This window comes from Coregonus lavaretus (assembly GCF_964263955.1).
Source record: "Coregonus lavaretus genome assembly, chromosome: 34".
NCBI classification, from domain to species: domain Eukaryota; kingdom Metazoa; phylum Chordata; class Actinopteri; order Salmoniformes; family Salmonidae; genus Coregonus; species Coregonus lavaretus.
The window spans coordinates 16,569,926-16,589,486 of record NC_140021.1 but is presented as its reverse complement, the minus strand read 5'-3'; the positions used below and the strand labels follow the sequence as shown (position 1 = coordinate 16,589,486).

Sequence of the window (19,561 nt, the reverse complement as noted above, 5' to 3'; positions counted from 1 at the left end):
CTAAATAGATTTTAGATTTTAGATTCTTCAAAGTAGCCACCCTTTGCCTTGACAGCTTCGCACATTCTCTCAACCAGCTTCACCTGGAATGCTTTTCCAACAGTCTTGAAGGAGTTCCCACATATGCTGAGCACTTGTTGGCTGCTTTTCCTTCACTCTGCGGTCCAACTCATCCCAAACCATCTCAATTGGTTTGAGGTCGGGTGATTGTGGAGGCCAGGTCATCTGATGCAGCACTCCATCATTCTCCTTTTTGGTCAAATAGCCCTTACACAGCCTGGAGGTGTGTTGGGTCATTGTCCTGTTGAAAAACAAATGATAGTCCCACTAAGCGCAAACCAGATCGGATGGCATATCGCTGCAGAATGCTGTGGTAGCCATGCTGGTTAAGTGTGCCTTGAATTCGAAATAAATCACAGACAGTGTCACCAGCAAAGCACCCCCACACCATCACACCTCCTCCTCCATGCTTCACGGTGGGAACCACAAATGCGGAGATCTTCCGTTCACCTACTCTGCGTTTCACAAAGACACGGCGGTTGGAACCAAAAATCTCCAATTTGGACTCCAGACCAAAGGACGATTTCCACTGGTCTAATGTCCATTGCTCGTGTTTCTTGGCCCAAGCAAGTATCTTCTTCTTATTGGTGTCCTTTAGTAGTGGTTTCTTTGCAGCAATTCCACCATGAAGGCCTGATTCACGTAGTCTCTGAACAGTTGATGTTGAGATGTGTCGGTTACTTGAACTCTGTGAAGCATTTATTTGGGCTGCAATCTGAGGTGCAGTTAACTCTAATGAACTTATCCTCTGCAGCAGAGGTAACTCTGGGTCTTCCTTTCCAGTGGCGGTCCTCATGAGAGCCCGTTTCATCATAGCGCTTGATGGTTTTTGCGACTGCACTTGAAGAAACTTTCAAAGTTCTTGAAATCTTCCGGATCGACTGACCTTCATGTCTTAAAGTAATGATGGACTGTCATTTCTCTTTGCTTATTTGAGCTGTTCTTGACGTAATATGGACTTGGTCTTTTACCAAATAGGGCTATCTTTTGTATACCACCCCTACCTTGTCACAACACAACTGATTGGCTCAAACCCATTAAGAAGGAAAGAAATTCTACAAATTAACTTTTAAGAAGGCACACCTGTTAATTGAAATGCATTCCAGGTGACTACCTCATGAAGCTGGTTGAGAGAATGCCAAGAGTGTGCAAAGCTGTCATCAAGGCAAAGGGTGGCTACTTTGAAGAATCTAAAATCTAAAATATATTTTGATTTGTTTAACACTTTTTGGGTTACTACATGATTCCATTTGTGTTATTTGATAGTTTTGATGTCTTCACTATTATTCTACAACGTAGAAAATAATAAAAATAAAGAAAAACCCTGGAATGAGTAGGTGTGTCCAAACATTTGACTGGTACTGTACATGTGTGTGTTTGCGTGTGTGTGCTTTCCTGTGTGTGTGTGCGCGTGTATGTGCATGCAAGCTCGCTTGCATATGTGTGTGTGTGTTTACCCCTCTCAAGCACAATACCACCCCATGCACCTGCTATCCGCACTGGCAGCCCTGGTCCTCATCCTGCTACCATATGAATCCCCATCTGACCAGCAGGCCCAGAGCAATGCAACAGAGCTGATGTCAACCACGCAATATGTTTACCCTGCTCACAGTCACAGGGCTAACGACTGCTGCTATACAGCCCCACACAGAGACATTTTATTCATGAGCCACCGCTGCCTATCCATACTAACAACCCACTGTCTGCTGTGTTAGGTCATTATCAGACACACACACACACACACACACACACACGAGTGTGCGGGCACGCAAGCAACATACACACCACCAACCAGAGTACCAGACTCCCTGGTCAACTCTTGTAAGCATATTCTCAAAAAATGCATATTAGGAGAAGCTCATTGACAGACTAAATGCCAAGCCTGGTTTCTATCACAGGGAGGAAGATCAGAGGAGAAATCTGATGAGCATTTTAATATCTGTAGGTTATATCTCTCTCTCCTCTGCAGGAAATATGTTTCCACTAGACACATACTGTATCATGCAGGTAATAACCTACATATTACCCATGTGTGATGGATCAACAGTGATGCTATGGCCCTCAACAATGTTGATTAAAGTTGTAAATTCCAGTAACTTTCCCCAAATTCCCTGGTTTTCTAGAAATTCCGGTTGGAGGATTCCCAGATTTCCTGATTATTCCATCCTGCTTATTCCATCTTCCAACTGGGAAGTCTGATGCTGCCAGGGTTGATTATGGTGTAAATCAGTAGGGACCAGGAGGGTTCTGAGATATTTACAACAGAGTCATGTCAAAAACACAACATAAACTGCATTAGCATTTCAGCCATACTGGTAGAAATGAACAACTAAACAAAAGAGTGATTTACAAGTAAAGAAGGGAGCTGAATTCTATGAGTTGGGGCCTTAGAGAGAATGAGAGAGAAGGAGAGAGGGGGAGAGAGGATGAGAGAGGAGGAGAGAGGATGAGAGAGGGGGAGAGAGGAGGAGAAGGAGGAGAGAAAGAGAGAGGAGGAGAGAGGATGAGAGAGGAGAGAGGATGAGAGAGGAGGAGAGAGGAGGAGAGAGAAGGATAGAGAAGGAGAAAGAAGGAGAGAGAAGGAGAGAGGAGGAAAGAGGAGGAGAGAGGAGGAGAGAGGAGGATAGAAGGAGAGAGAAGGAGAGGGAATGAGATTGAAAGAGAGGAGAGGAGAGGAGGAGAGAGGAGGAGAGAGGATGAGAGAAGGAGAGAGAAGGAGAGAGGAGGAAAGAGGATGAGAGAAGGAGAGAGAAGGAGAGACAACAAAAAGAGAGTGGGAAAAGAAACAGGTTGGAATTCAATTTTCTCAGTGAGAGACAAGTTGTTTTTCATCCTTCCTTCCTCCCTCAATGTTGTTTGTGTGAGACATTTGAGTGACAAGCAAAATGAAAAGTGAGACATGCAGCATCCAGCTTCTGACTCACTGTGATCATCTGCCTTTCTTTTCTGTCTTGTTTCCCCTGCACTTGCAACATGACCTTCAGCGAATCCTGGGAGTTTTTCTTGCGCTTTTCGCACGGTGACATATGGTGCTACAATAAAATCTAATCTCAGCACTGATTGCAATGCGTCATAAACTCCCATCAACCCCAGAGAGAGGCTCCAGTGCTGCGGGTGTGCTGCCGGCGTCGGTACTGCGTTTAACCCCTTCCTCACCACTGGGATCCAACATGCAACTTCTCCTCTGTCTCTGCTGTCTTCTTATCCATGCTGTAACAGCAGTACAGGACTATACAGTATTCATCATGTACAGTAACACAGTGCTCCTAACACCATTTTGACTGACAGGGACCACCACTATAGTCTGACTCTGATTGAGAATCACTTCTATTAAAACTAGAACTAGAAACTGATTCAGAACCATCCAGTCCACAAAATCAGTCCACAAAACCAGTCCACAAACTAGTTCACAAACCAGTCCACAAATCAGTTCAGAAACCAGTCCACAAACCAGTTCACAAACCAGTCCACACACCAGTCCACACACCAGTCCACAAACCAGTTCACAAACCAGTTCACACACCAGTCCACAGATCAGTCCACAAACCAGTCCACAAACCAAGGAAAGTGCCAGATACTATACACTATTTGCTTATACAGTTGAAGTCGGAAGTTTACATACATTTAGGTTGGAGTCATTAAAACTTGTTTTTCAACCACTCCAAAAATGTGTTGTTAACAAACTATACTTTTGGCAAGTCGGTTAGGCCATCTACTTTGTGCATGACACAAGTAATTTTTCCAACAATTGTTTACAGACTGATTATTTCATTTATAATTCACTGTATCACAATTCCAGTGGGTCAGAAGTTTACATACACTAAGTTGACTGTGCCTTTAAACAGCTTGGAATATTCCAGAAAATGATGTCATGGCTTTAGAAGCTTCTGATAGGCTAATTTACATAATTTGAGTCGATTGGAGGTGTACCTGTGGATGTATTTCAAGGCCTACTTTCAAACTCAATGCCTCTTTGCTTGACATCATGGGAAAATCAAAAGAAATCAGCCAAGACCTCAGAAAATAAATTGTAGACCTCCACAAGTCCGGTTCATCCTTGGAGCAATTTCCAAACGCCTGAAGGTACCACGTTCATCTGTACAAACAATAGTACGCAAGTATAAAGACCATGGGACCACGCAGCCATCATACCGCTCAGGAAGGAGACGGATTCTGTCTCCCAGAGATGAATGTACTTTGGTGCGAAAAGTGCAAATCAATCCCAGAACAACAGCAAAGGACCTTGTGAAGATGCTGGAGGAAACAGGTACAAAAGTATATCCACAGTAAAACGAGTCCTATATCAACATAACCTGAAAGGCCGCTCAGCAAGGAAAAAGCCACTGCTCCAAAACCGCCATAAAAAAGCCAGACTACGGTTTGCAACTGCACATGGGGACAAAGATCGTACTTTATGGAGAAATGTCCTCTGGTCTGATTAAACAAAAATATAACTGTTTGGCCATAATGACCATCGTTATGTTTGGAGGAAAAAGGGGGAGCGCTTACAAGCCGAAGAACACCATCCCAACAGTGAAGCACGGGGGTGGCAACATTATTTTTAAAAAAAATTGTCATTTAGCAGACGCTCTCATCCAGAGCGACTTACAGTTAGTGCTTACAGTTAGTGAGTGTATACATTTTTTATTTATTTTTATTCATTCTGGCCCCCCGTGGGGGGTGCTTTGCTGCAGGAGGGACTGGTTCACTTCACAAAATAGATGGCATCATGAGGAAGGAAAATTATGTGGATATATAGAAGCAACATCTCAAGACATCAGTCAGGAAGTTAAAGCTTGGTTGCAAATGGGTCTTCCAAATGGACAATGACCCCAAGCATACTTCCAATGTTGTGGCAAAATGGCTTAAGGACAACAAAGTCAAGGTATTGGAGTGGCCATCACAAAGCCCTGACCTCAATCCTATAGAAAATGTGTGGGCAGAACTGAAAAAGCGTATGCAAGCAAGGAGGCATACAAACCTGACTCAGTTACACCAGCTCTGTCAGAAGGAATGGGCCAAAATTCACCCAACTTATTGTAGGAAGGTTGTGGAAGGCTACCCGAAACGTTTGACCCAAGTTGCTACCAAATACTAATTGAGTGTATGTAAACTTCTGACCCACTGGGAATGTGATGAAAGAAATAAAAGCTGAAATAAATCATTCTCTCTACTATTATTCTGACATTTCACATTCTTAAAATAAAGACAGGGACTTTTTACTAGGATAAAATGTCAGGAATTGTGAAAAACTGAGTTTAAATGTATTTGGCTAAGGTGTATGTAAACTTCCGACTTCAACTGTAATACACATTTTTGAGTCAATGTCTTGCCAGTTTCACTATCCAACTATTCCAAAACAAACTGTTCAAAATGTGATTTGTGTCGTCATACAACATGTTCTAACCAACAAAAACGATCAGCTAATGGCTAATTAAATCTGCCAATGACAGATTGAATGAGAGATTGAAATTGGAGCAATCATAATCATCCTGTGAAACACCTGTCCTCTCTCCAGGTGTGTTGCTGTGCTCACAGTGAAATGTCACCCAGCACACACTCTTTACCCAAGACTTATCAGCCAGCTATCGCAGCCATAGCAACACCATTCTAAGGCAAGTTTCTGTGATACTGTTCATAACAAACTCTTATTTTCTTTCAACCAAACCTGCTTCTGGAACTGCCACTAGACCTGCATCCCTTTTCTAGACAAAAGAAAGAACAGTATACAGTATAATTCATATTTTCACTGTCTCAGCAAAGAGCTTACCCAAAACCAAACCATGCATGAATGTAGCTAGCTATATCTACTGGGAGGTTAGTATTCAGTGTTCTTTGTGTTATTCGGCGTCATGGTAGGCAGTCATCACATGAAAGGAACCGAAATTCAATGATGAAGAGTTTGATTGTTATTTGCAGGTCCTGACTAGCAGACCTAAAGGAGGAGCGCCTTCATGTGCACACTCTTAGAAAAAAATGGTTCCAAAAAGGTTCTGCGGCTGTCCCCATAGGAGAACCCTTTTAGGTTCCAGGTAGAATCCTTTTTAGGTCCAGGTAGAACTTGTTTGGGTTCCATGTAGAACCCTTTGTGGAAAGGGTTCTACATGGAACCCCAAATGGTTCTACCTGGAACCAAAAGGGTTCTACCTGAAACCAAAAGGGGTTCTCCAAAGGGTTCTCCTACGGGGACAGCCGAAGAACCCTTTTTGGTTCTAGATAGCACCTTTTTTTCTAAGAGCGTAGTGTTGAGCTGTGTTCGTGTTCATGTTGTGTTGTGTATGTAGTGTTGTTTTGTACTCACTGTTTCCTCCAGGTCTGTTGGTGTGGAGCATAGCAGCATTCTCCTGTTCTCTGTAGGGGAACTGCAGTGTGGTGTCCAGGCTTCTAAAGCCTTCCCTCAATGAATGGTGTTTGTAGTATTCAATTAGTTCCTGTAACACACACGCACACACACACACATTCTCACAGTTAGCCAAATAGCCTCACACAAAAACACCATTGGCATGAAAATGATTTATGAAAAAATAGTAATGTGCTCTATATCATTCAACATTTGTTTTAAAATGTCCTCTGTCCAATGCCAATTAAATGAAAACGACAAAATGATTCACTTAATATGAAGATTAAAGGTTTGGGTGAAATAAAAGCTGCATACACCTACAGAGGACTAACAGTAAAATATGTTATAACTGCAGCTAAAAGCAACACAATCCTGGGTGAATAGAAGGCAAAGAACACATCCAATTCACCCTGGACCGATCCTTGTCTATAATTCTCTACAAGGCCTACGGGCAGTAATGTAAAGCACACCACTAATCAGAGCTATTTTCACACAGCAAGGGGCTCAAAATAAGATTCATGTTTTGACATTTAATTAAAGAAACACTGAGTGATTTATTTTTGTGTGAAATGCAGAGGTGGTCTATAAAACGGAAACAGACTCACTAATATACTCCTGAACTTCTTGTTTTCTGCGATGTGGAAGCAGCCATCTCTGGTCAGGATCTTGATGTGCTTCACGTCATTGTTGTACCTGTGGGCCATGAATAAGTGATGAGTGTAATTTTCTGGTAATCATTGAGATCGATCCCCCAGTAGGGAGGGTGGGGGGGGGGTCTGGACGCTGCCATGGTAATGCTTGGGCCCAAAGGTTTCTGCAGCCTGGTCTCATAGACTAGAAGTAACATATTAAATGTAAACCAGGGACAAGAAATTATTATGATATGTTACGAATGGTATGGTTACATAAGACAGAAGGTTAATAAATAATAATTATAAAGGAGGGTGGTTGGTAGGGGTGGATGGGTGTGCATATAACGCGAATGTCTAGCAACCCAAAAGTTGCGTGTTTGAATTGCAGCATGGGCAACTTTAGCATTTTAGCTAATTAGCAACTTTTCAACTACTTACTACTTTTTAGCTACTTTGCTACTACTTAGCATGTTAGCTAACCTTTCCCCTAATCCTAAACCTAACCTTAACCCTTTAACCCTTTAACCTAATTCCTAACCTTAACCCTAACCTTAAACCCTAACCCTATAACCTAGCTAATGTTAGCCAGCTAGCTAAAGTTAGCTTTAACCCCCTAGCTAACATTAGCCACAACAAATTGGAATTCATAACATATCACACGTTTTTCAAATTCGTATATATTGTATGTTTTACAAATTTGTAACATATCATTCTAACTGTAAATTGTAACATATCATACGAAATGGATGATGGACACCCACAAATGAATACATACCATACGAAACGTAAAATATCATACGAAATGCTCTGAGACTTGGGTTTCTGACACCTGAGTGATGGGGAGGGGTGTGTGTGAGTGAGTGTGTGTGTGTGTGTGTGCGTGTGTAGACGTCGATAGACAGGGGCACCATTCCTCATTACCCCTTGGGACCAGGGGAGGGGGCTGATGGAAGGGCAGTCGCCCCCATTTAGAGGGTCTCAGCAGGGCAGAGTGGGGCAGGGAGGAGGGGAGGGTATGGAGGGTATAGAGACACAGAGCCAATAGCGTCAGCCCCCTTTGTCTGTCTCTCTCAAAGAAAGCCTTCTCCTCTCTTGATCTCTATTATTATCCTCTTATCTCACTCTCAGAGCCGTAATCCCCCCAATAATATGGCCTAATCCATATTCTACGCACCAAAACAAACCCCAGTGACGGGACTATTGTACACTGAAATGCCAGAGCTTAATTTAGACTGACTGGACCCTCTTGGCTGGAGTCTTGTGGCTGTAGCTTGTGGAAGGAAGGCGGCAAGGCCTCAATAACACAGCAGTGTGATGCAGAGGGAGCCAAGGATAGGGCATTGTCTGTTTCAAACACTTTCTTAATGTAGTTTCCACACAGATGTGGAGTTTTCTTTTTTCTCTTTTTCTCTCGTTTTCTTTGTGATGGTTTAAATAACCTTGAGCAGGCTGTATAACAGTCTCTCTGGGTCTATTCACTAGCGCTGCAGCAGTATGCTTCACACGCAAGCAATTAAGACTTCAGCTCTGGTGGAACTTGAAGGCATTGAAAAGCTCTGCTTTCGTAAGAGAGGAAAAAAGGAGGAGATGAATTAAGTGGAGTTGAAGGGAACGTTTCAAGCAGCCTCTCAGAGCAGCTCTCCTTCTCTCTCTCTCTCTCTCTCTCTCTCTCTCTCTCTCTCTCTCTCTCTCTCTCTCTCTCTCTCTCTCTCTCTCTCTCTCTCTCTCTCTCTCTCTCTCTCTCTCTCTCTCTCTCTCTCTCTCTCTCTCTCTCTCTCTCTCTCCCTCTCTCTCTTTCTCTCTCCCTCTCTCTCAGCTCTACCGGCTCCCTTCAGGGAAGGAGTGTTGCAACCCAACCTGGGACAGAAACGGCGGCGGGTAGCCTAGTAGCCTAGGGCGGCTGGTAGTCTAGCGGTTAGAGCGTTGGGCCAGTAACCGAAAGATCACTAGTTTGAATACCCGAGCTGACAAGGTGAAAAATATGTTGATGTGCCCTTGAGCAAGGCACTTAAACCTAATTTGCTCCAGGGGAGCCGTACTACTATGGCTGATCCTGTAAAACAACACTGCACCTATCCGGAGTATGTGACAATAAAACATCTTATTTTTTGACGCTGCATATCATTGGCATGTTCCAACCTGTCTGAACATACAGTACCGTAATCTGTCTATCTACAGCTTGGGGTGACTGAAATGATACAGTGATAACACGCAAAAGTGTTATTTTCCCATCTACCTCGCGTGTAGTTTAAATGTGTTTGCAGCAATGCTACACAGCATGTAAAACAAATACCACTGTACTGTAGCACTCACTTATCAGAATCGTTACTCCTGCACGTCTCACCTCATTGTTGTAGTTATTTCGTAAGTCACTTTTCAATGCATGTATTGTCCAATGCCATCCTTTAGCCAATGCTCTTAACCAGAGCAGAGCAACAAACAGTACAGTCTGTGCAGAGAGTTAATGGTAGGACTGAACCAGCACTGACAGTAGAGGAAGGGTATGGTATTCTCCTGTGTGACTAATGATTCATGTAAGCTTTAAGAGGACTATTTGCAAAGTGTGACTGTGCTGTGTATACTGTACTGTGCTGTGCTGTACTGTGCTGTACTGTGCTGTGTATACTGTGCTATGCTGTACTGCGCTGTGCTGTACTGTGCTATGCTGTACTGTGCTGTACTGTACTGTACTGTGCTGTGCTGTACTGGGCTGTGCTGTACTTGGCTGTGCTGTACTATACTGTACTGGGCTGTACTGTGCTGTACTGTACTGTGCTGTACTGGGCTGGGCTGTACTGTGCTGTACTGTGCTGTGCTGTGCTGTACTGAGCTGTACTGTGCTGTACTGTGCTGTACTGTACTGGGCTGTGCTGTACTTGGCTGTGCTGTACTATACTGTACTGGGCTGTACTGTGCTGTACTGTACTGTACTGTACTGTACTGTGCTGTGCTGTGCTGTGCTGTACTGTGCTGTACTGTGCTGTACTGTACTGGGCTGTACTGTGCTGTACTGGGCTGGGCTGTACTGTGCTGTGCTGTACTGTACTGTGCTGTGCTGTACTGTACTGTGCTGTGCTGTGCTGTACTGGGCTGGGCTGTACTGTGCTGTGCTGTGCTGTACTGTACTGTACTGTACTGTACTGTACTGTACTGTGCTGTGCTGTGCTGTACTGTGCTGTGCTGTACTGGGCTGTACTGGGCTGTGCTGTACTGTGCTGTACTGTACTGTGCTGTGCTGTGCTGTGCTGTGCTGTACTGTGCTGTACTGTGCTGTACTGTACTGGGCTGTACTGTGCTGTACTGGGCTGGGCTGTACTGTGCTGTGCTGTACTGTACTGTACTGTGCTGTGCTGTGCTGTACTGTGCTGTGCTGTACTGGGTTGTGCTGTACTGTGCTGTGCTGTACTGGGCTGTGCTGTACTGTACTGTACTGTACTGTGCTGTGCTGTGCTGTACTGTGCTGTGCTGTACTGGGCTGTGCTGTACTGTGCTGTACTGGGCTGGGCTGTACTGTACCGTGCTGTGTATGCTGTACTGTGCTGCTCACTTACTTAATGCTGATGGCGTACTCTGTGAACTCGCGGCTTCGGTGGCGGACCAGGTAGGTGCTATTCCCTCTGTTGATCAGTTCTGCCTCAGCCTGAAGTCTCTCCATGGGCCCAGCAAACCTACAGTCCAGGAAGCACTGACAGGTTACAGAACTGTATATAAATAAAATAAAATCACATTTTATTTGTCACATGCACGAATACAACAGGTGTAGACCTTACAGTGAAATGCTTACTTACAAGCCCTTAACCAACAATGCAGTTTTAAGAAAGAATACCAAAAATATATATATATAATAATAATACAATTAATAATTATAAAATAATACGAAATAAAAGTAACAAATAATTAAAGAGCAGCAGTAAAAATAACAATAGCGAGGCTATATACAGGGGTTACCGGTACCGAGTCAATGTGCGGGGGCACCGGTTAGTCGAGGTAATTGGGGTAATATGTACATGTAGGTAGAGTTATTAAAGTGACTATGCATAGATAATAAACAGAGAGTAGCAGCAGCGTAAAAGAAGAGTGGCGGGCAGTGCAAATAGTCTGGGTAGCCATTTGATTAGATGTTCAGGAGTCTTATGGCTTGGGGGTAGAAGTTGTTTAGAAGCCTCTTGGACCTAGTCTTGGCGCTTCGTTACCGCTTGCCGTGCGGTAGCAGAGAGAACAGTCTATGACTAGGGTGGCTGGAGTCTTTGACAATTTTTAGGGCCTTCCTCTGACACCGCCTACTATAGAGGTCCTGGATGGCAGGAAGCTTGGCCCCAGTGATGTACTGGGCCGTACGCACTACCCTCTGTAGTGCCTTGCGGTAGGAGGCAGAGCCGTTGCCATACCAGGCAGTGATGCAACCAGTCAGGATGCTCTCAATGGTGCAGCTGTAGAACCTTTTGAGGATCTGAGGACCCATGCCAAATCTTTTCAGTCTCCTTAGGGGGAATAGGTTTTGTCGTGCCCTCTTCACGACTGTCTTGGTGTGCTTGGACCATGTTAGTTTGTTGGTGATGTGGACACCAAAGAACTCGAAGCTCTCAACCTGCTCCACTACAGCTCCGTCGATGAGAATGGGGGCTTGCTCGTTCCTCTTCTTTTTCCTGTAGTCCACAATCATCTCCTTTGTCTTGATCACGTTGAGGGAGAGGTTGTTGTCCTGGCACCAAACGGCCAGGTCTCTGACCTCCTCCCTATAGGCTGTCACGTCGTTGTCGGTCATCAGGCCTACCACTGTTGTGTCATCGGCAAACTTAATGATGGTGTTGGAGTCGTGCCTGGCCATGCAGTCATGAGTGAACAGGGAGTACAGGAGGGGACTGAGAACGCACCCCTGAGGGGCCCCAGTGTTGTGGATCAGCGTGGCGGATGTGATGTTACCTACCCTTACCACCTGGGTGCGGCCCATCAGGAAGTCCAGGATCCAGTTGCAGAGGGAGGTGTTTAGTCCCAGGGTCCTTAGCTTAGTGATGAGCTTTGAGGGCATTATGGTGTTGAACGCTGAGCTGTAGTCAATGAATAGCAATCTCACATACAGTGGGGAGAACAAGTATTTGATACACTTCCGATTTTGCAGGTTTTCCTACTTACAAAGCATGTAGAGGTCTGTAATTTTTATCATAGGTACACTTCAACTGTGAGAGACGGAATCTAAAACAAAAATCCAGAAAATCACATTGTATGATTTTAAAGTAATTAATTTGCATTTTATTGCATGACATAAGTATTTGATACATCAGAAAAGCAGAACTTTATATTTGGTTCAGAAACCTTTGTTTGCAATTACAGAGATCATACGTTTCCTGTAGGTCTTGACCAGGTTTGCACACACTGCAGCAGGGATTTTGGCCCACTCCTCCATACAGACCTTCTCCAGATCCTTCAGGTTTCAGGGCTGTCGCTGGGCAATACAGACTTTCAGCTCCCTCCAAAGATTTTCTATTGGGTTCAGGTCTGGAGACTGGCTAGGCCACTCCAGGACCTTGAGATGCTTCTTACGGAGCCACTCCTTAGTTGCCCTGGCTGTGTGTTTCGGGTCGTTGTCATGCTGGCAGACCCAGCCACGACCCATCTTCAATGCTCTTACTGAGGGAAGGAGGTTGTTGGCCAGGATCTCGCGATACATGGCCCCATCCATCCTCCCCTCAATACGGTGCAGTCGTCATGTCCCCTTTGCAGAAAAGCATCCCCAAAGAATTATGTTTCCACCTCCATGCTTCACGGTTGGGATGGTGTTCTTGGGGTTGTACTCATCCTTCTTCTTCCTCCAAACACAGCGAGTGGAGTTTAGACCAAAAAGCTCTATTTTTGTCTCATCAGACCACATGACCTTCTCCCATTCCTCCTCTGGATCATCCAGATGGTCATTGGCAAACTTCAGACGGACCTGGACATGCGCTGGCTTGAGCAGGGGGACCTTGCGTGCGCTGCAGAATTTTAATCCATGACGGCGTAGTGTGTTACTAATGGTTTTCTTTGAGACTGTGGTCCCAGCTCTCTTCAGGTCATTGACCAGGTCCTGCCGTGTAGTTCTGGGCTGATCCCTCACCTATCTCATGATCATGGATGCCCCACGAGGTGAGATCTTGCATGGAGCCCCAGACCGAGGGTGATTGACCGTCATCTTGAACTTCTTCTATTTTCTAATAATTGCGCCAACAGTTGTTGCCTTCTCACCAAGCCTATTGTCCTGTAGCCCATCCCAGCCATGTGCAGGTCTACAATTTTATCCCTGATGTCCTTACACAGCTCTCTGGTCTTGGCCATTGTGGAGAGGTTGGAGTCTGTTTGATTGAGTGTGTGGACAGGTGTCTTTTATACAGGTAACAAGTTTAAACAAGTGCAGTTAATACAGGTAATGAGTGGAGAACAGGAGGGCTTCTTAAAGAAAAACTAACAGGTCTGTGAGAGCCGGAATTCTTACTGGTTGGTAGGTGATCAAATACTTATCTCATGCAATAGAATGCAAATTAATTACTTAAAAATCATACAATGTGATTTTCTGGATTTTTGTTTTAGATTCCGTCTCTCACAGTTGAAGTGTACCTATGATAAAAATTACAGACCTCTACATGCTTTGTAAGTAGGAAAACCTGCAAAATCGGCAGTGTATCAAATACTTGTTCTCCCCACTGTAGGTTTTCCTTTTGTCCAGGTGTGAAAGGGCAGTGTGATGCGCAATATAGATTGCATCATCTGTGGATCTGTTGGGGCGATATGCAAATTGGAGTGGGTCTAGGGTTTCTGGGATAATGGTGTTGATGTGAGCCATGACCAGCCTTTCAAAGCACTTCATGGCTACAGATGTGAGTGCTACGGGTCGGTAGTCATTTATACAGGTTGCCTTAGTGTTCTTGGGCACAGGGACTATGGTGGTCTGCTTGAAACATGTTGGTATTACAGACTCAGACAGGGAGAGGTTGAATATGTCAGTGAAGACACTTGCCAGTTGGTCAGCGCATGCTCAGAGTACACGTCCTGGTAATCCGTCTGGCCCTGCGGCCTTGTGAATGTTGACCTATTTAAAGGTCTTACTCACATCGGCTACGGAGAGCGTGATCACACAGTCATCCGGAACAGCTGATGCTCTCATGCATGTTTCAGTGTTACTTGCCTCGAAGCGAGCATAGAAGTAATTTAGCTCGTCTGGTAGGCTCGTGTCACTGGGCAGCTCGCAGCTGTGCTTCCCTTTGTAGTCTGTAATAGTTTGCAAGCCCTAACACATCCGACGAGCGTCTGAGCCGGTGTAGTACGATTCGATCTTAGTCCTGTATTGATGCTTTGCCTGTTTGATGGTTTGTCGGAGGGCATAGCTGGATTTCTTATAAGCTTCCGGGTTAGAGTCCTGCTCCTTGAAATCGGCAGCTCTACCCTTTAGCTCAGTGCGGATGTTGCCTGTAATCCATGGCTTCTGGTTGGGGTATGTACGTACAGTCACTGTGGGGACAACGTCGCAATGCACTTAGTGATGAAGCCAGTGACTGATGTGGTGTACTCCTCAATGCCATCGGAAGAATCCCGGAACATATTCCAGTCTGTGCTAGCAAACAGTCCTGTAGCTTAGCATTTGCTTCATCTGACCACTTTTTTATTGACCGAGTCACTGGTGCTCCTGCTTTAGTTTTTGCTTGTAAGCAGGAATCAGGAGGATAGAATTATGGTCAGATTTTCCAAATGGAGGGCGAGGGAGAGCTTTGTATGCGTCTCTGTGTGTGGAGTAAAGGTGGTCTAGAGTTTTTTCCCTCTGGTTGCACATTTAACATGCTGGCAGAAATGAGGTAAAACGGATTTAAGTTTCCCTGCATTAAAGTCCCCGGCCACTAGGAGAGCCGCCTCTGTATGAGCGTTTTCCTGTTTGCTTATGGCCGTATACAGTTCATTGAGTGCGGCCTTTGTGCCAGCATCGGTTTGTGGTGGTAAATAGACAGCTACGAAAAATATAGATGAAAACTCTCTTGGTAGATAGTGTGGTCTACAGCTTATCATGAGATACTCTACCTCAGGCGAGCAAAACCTTGAGACTTCCTTACATATCGTGCACCAGCTGTTGTTTACAAATATACATAGACCGACACCCCTTGTCTTACCAGAGGCTGCTGTTCTATCCTGCCAATACAGTGTATAACCCGCCAGCTGTATGTTATTCATCTCATCGTTCAGCCACGACTCGGTGAAACATAAGATATTACAGTTTTTAATGTCCCGTTGGTAGGATATTCGTGCCTGTAGTTCGTCCATTTTATTATCAAGCGATTGTAAGTAGGCCAATAGTATCGATGGCAAAGGCAGATTAGCCACTCGTTGCCTGCTCCTTACCAAGCACCCCGATCTCCTTCCGCGATATCTCATTTTCTTTCATAAAATAAAAATTATTCGTCCAGTTCAAGGTGAGTAATCCCTGTTCTGATGTCCAGAAGCTCTTTTCGGTCATAAGAGATGGTAGCAGCAACATTATGTACAAAATAAGTTAAAAACAATGCGAAAAAACACACAAAATAGCACGGTTGGTTAAGAGTCCATAAAACGGCAGCCATCCCCTCTGGCGCCATTACTATATTCTACACAGGTAGCACGTACAGTATGATACTTGTAATTGCCCCTCAGGAGATAAATAAAGTAGTATTCAATTGAATAGGGAGGTTAGATATGCAGAGAAACACACAGGTATACACAGGCAACATCTAATGACAGAAAAACTACCAAACTGTCTACCCTACACTCACAAATAATGATTTTACTAAACTACAGCCTACATGACCTAACAACCACATATTTATTCTGAAAGGTTGATAAACTACTTGTAATGCTCCACCATATGTGCTACTGTTACAATTAATGGTATGATAACTTGAGGTCATTATCATGCATTTTTGTATTCAAGTTTGGTGAGGACCAGGCGAACGTGAACATACCAGGGTTGTGTGGAGTAGTCGACAGGTTTGGGGACCTGGGGGTAAAGACGAGAGACAGTGATAGATACAGAGAGCGATACAGAGAGAGAGATACAGAGAGAGAGATACAGAGAGAGAGATACAGAGAGAGATACAGAGAGAGAGATACAGAGAGATAGAGATACAGAGAGAGATACAGAGAGAGATATACAGAGAGATAGATACAGAGAGAGATATACAGAGAGAGAGATACAGAGAGAGATACAGAGAGAGAGAGAGAGAGAGAGAGAGAGAGAGAGAGAGAGAGAGAGAGAGAGAGAGAGAGTAAGAGAGAGAGAGAAACATGTGAACCATTGTTCTTTCATTCCCACGAATCCCACCCAACCTGAATCTCACTATTTCATCCATCTAAGTCAGTAAATAATGTATTTTCCCCTATTGGCAAACTAAGTCAACTGTAGTCTCTTTTTTGGCGGTAGTCCCGGCTACCCTAGATACGTTTAACGTCATGTTTGGGTTTTGTTGTAAACAGGTGGTTTGGTGGTTCTTATGACCTTAATGAAGTAGGATAATGTATTTGTTATCTTTATGATGGTGTAAGCATTCAGATAGCACTATAGGTCATCTGCTCTGTGTCATTGTAAAAGTCCATCGATGAGCTGCTGAGCTCAGTTGGTAGAGCATGGCGCTTGCAACGCCAGGGTTGTGGGTTCGTTTCCCACGGGGGGCCAGTATAAAAAAAAATAAAAAATTTAAATAATGTATGCACTCACTAACTGTAAGTCGCTCTGGATAAGAGTGTCTGCTAAATGACTAAAATGTCAAATGTAAATGTAATTTTGTCTGACTAAGAACAGACACATTACAGCAATGTGAATTCTGAAGGAACATGATTATAAAATCAAGACATAAAGTTATAATTCAAAATGCACAAAATATAGTTTTACTAGTAAATGTTTCAAATGCATTTAGTAATAGAGGAAAGCATTTCCCAAACTCGGTCCTGGGGACCACAAGGGTTGCAAGTTCTTTGCACTAGCACTACACAGCTGATTTAAATAGTCAACTCATCATCAAGGTAAGAAATGTGAAATTACACAGTAAAGTATCTAAACTGTCTTTTTTAATCCAACTGTTAAATTAAATACTGCAGTTAAAGCTACATGTATTATCTTCTTTAAACATAATCAGGTAAAATCACCTACAATTTCCACAAAGATAAACTGCCTAACAATCATCTCACCACCTGGAAGAATATGTTCATCTGCCTGCTTACCCACCCGAGTGTCTACTCTACTGCTAGGACAACACAGTGCTGAGTGCTTAGCTTACACATGGGCACGGCTTCACGGCGTCGCTTGGAAAGAAGCCAACCTCTCTCGTCGTCAGAATTTTGCCCTGAAACCATAGCAGAGAGAGAGAGAGAGAGAGAGAGAGAGAGAGAGAGAGAGAGAGAGAGAGAGAGAGAGAGAGAGAGAGAGAGAGAGAGAGAGAGAGAGAGAGAGAGAGAGATAGAGACAGAGAGAGAGAGAGACAGAGAGAGAGAGAGACAGAGAGACAGAGAGAGAGAGAGTGAGAGACACAGAGGGAAAACGAGGGAGGGAGAGAGAGAGATAATTGCGTTACATTCGGCTGGGTGACTTCTTGTAATTTAGCAACAATTCGGTCAGCAACGCAGAGCAGATTTACAGGCATAGTTAATTATTGTTTAAATAATCGCTCATGGAGAGAGTTGAGTTAAGGAACAGCTGAGACTGAGGACTTTCTTCTCTCCCACTGGTAATGACTCGAAGGGAGTCTAGTAGCCTGTAATACAATGCAGACTCATTGGCTGATTTAACATGTGTGTGTGTGTGTGTGTGTGTGTGTGTGTGTGTGTGTGTGTGTGTGTGTGTGTGTGTGTGTGTGTGTGTGTGTGTGTGTGCGCGTGTGCCACGTTTCCCTGCCTAATCTCCCACTTTCTTTCTATTCTCTTTCAGGCTCTTTCACACACATAGATATAGCACATCTGAGCCTCTTCCTCCCACACTTGGGCCCATCTGATTTTGTTAGGCCTGCGCTCCTGAAGCGCCCCTGATACAGTTAGCCTAATCACATTTTATCAGTGCTCTTGGAAAGCTCTGCTATTGGTTATGGGGCTCTGATGAGTGTTGTGATAATCATCAAGCCTTAACCCTGTTAGAGTAAACAGACGCAAGCCAAGGGGGGGAAATGAAATTACAGTGATCGATTATATTAATCTAGCACCAGCACAGGAATTATGGTCTGCTGGTTACCACGGTGATGAATAATGAGCATTCAGTAATTCGGTCTGCTGTCACAGAGATGAAGTAACCTAAAGGTGATGATGTAAAGATGTAATTTTTTACACAATATCAAATTAAATATATTAAATGATAAATATATAACTCTCATTCAACAGCTAAGGTATTGGTGATTGTCCACTGCTTGGCGGTACACCTCCCCCGAAATAGCATTAAACAAAATTTGCATGCTAGAGATGAATCTGTGTGAATATCAAAAATGACGCTCACCACACACACAAAAATACACACATACGCACACTCACACACATGCCCACTCCTCCCAGCCTATGCCAGCTATAGTGAGGCTGTGCCAGCAAAGTGACAGTGCTGAAAAGCCTGGGCTATCACACCTAGTGTCTCTGACTCCAGTATGTCTGACTGAACACAGGCCAGTCCATAGAGAGAGAAAGGAAGTGGGAGAGAGGTGAAAATGGAAGGTGTGAGAAAGAGGGGAGGGATGGGAAGGGAGAGAGAGAGAGATAGAGAGAGCGAGAGAGAGAGAGAGAGCGCTTCTATTTCTAGGCCCCAGTGGACTTAGGCAGAGCCAGAGCAGACAGCAGAAATAGCAAATAGCCGTCCTCCCTGCTGCTGCTGTTGTAACGCCATCCATCCAGCCATCCAGCCAGCCAGCCAGCAAACAAGCCAGCCAGCTAGCCCAAAACACACAAACACAGAGCTGGAAGGTGTCTGAATGGGCATGTGCCTCTGTTTGGTTTGGAAAGTCACAAAAACACACATTGGCAGGGTAAGCTGTACACAAAGGCGGTGATGCCCACACCCTAATCTGGCGTGCTCCTGGAGGCCTGTTATTGTTCTCCCAGATTAAAGACGCATCATGGAAAAATGTGCTTGTGCGTACGTGTGTTATAAGACTTCCCCCACCTGACAACATGGTGAAATGTTCAGTGCCAACACATCTGTTGTCAGGGTGTTATGTCTCCCTGTGTACCCCCCGTGTTTACAAGAACTCGTCAATGTTGCTGTAAAAATGCCTCGCTGAAACCTACAGCTTGTAACAACAGTTTCAACAATTAACAAAGCAGTGGATTAGCCAGTGTTTCATGTGCAGTCATCCTTAGCAGTGTGTGACAGACAGACAATGCAGCTAGATATACACTGGAGTCACACTGGAGTCACACAGTGCAGAGGCACAGTCAGATTAGAATAAACTGCCAAACAAAACAATCCAGTCTAAGAAAATCAATAAGACCCATGTTGATTACTGAATATTGTGAGAATTAAACAGAAATCTTAAACAGAAAGAAGACTTACACTTGTTGCTATATACTA

At 44.3% G+C, this 19,561-nt stretch overlaps 1 protein-coding gene across 1 annotated transcript in view; it reads right to left on the bottom strand.

Annotated features, from left to right (window-relative positions):
* LOC311109300 (guanine nucleotide exchange factor VAV3-like) overlaps window positions 1-19,561 on the bottom strand; it is a gene marked incomplete at its 5' end in the record, with an annotated part of 49,302 nt that overhangs the window by 8,294 nt on the left and 21,447 nt on the right. Inside the window, 5 exons of the mRNA XM_084152133.1 lie at window positions 6,362-6,491; window positions 7,006-7,093; window positions 10,584-10,700; window positions 15,987-16,021; window positions 17,298-17,363. Of these exons, the coding sequence (XP_084008259.1) occupies window positions 6,362-6,491; window positions 7,006-7,093; window positions 10,584-10,700; window positions 15,987-16,021; window positions 17,298-17,363 (436 nt within the window). The remainder of the gene's footprint in view (window positions 1-6,361; window positions 6,492-7,005; window positions 7,094-10,583; window positions 10,701-15,986; window positions 16,022-17,297; window positions 17,364-19,561) is intronic.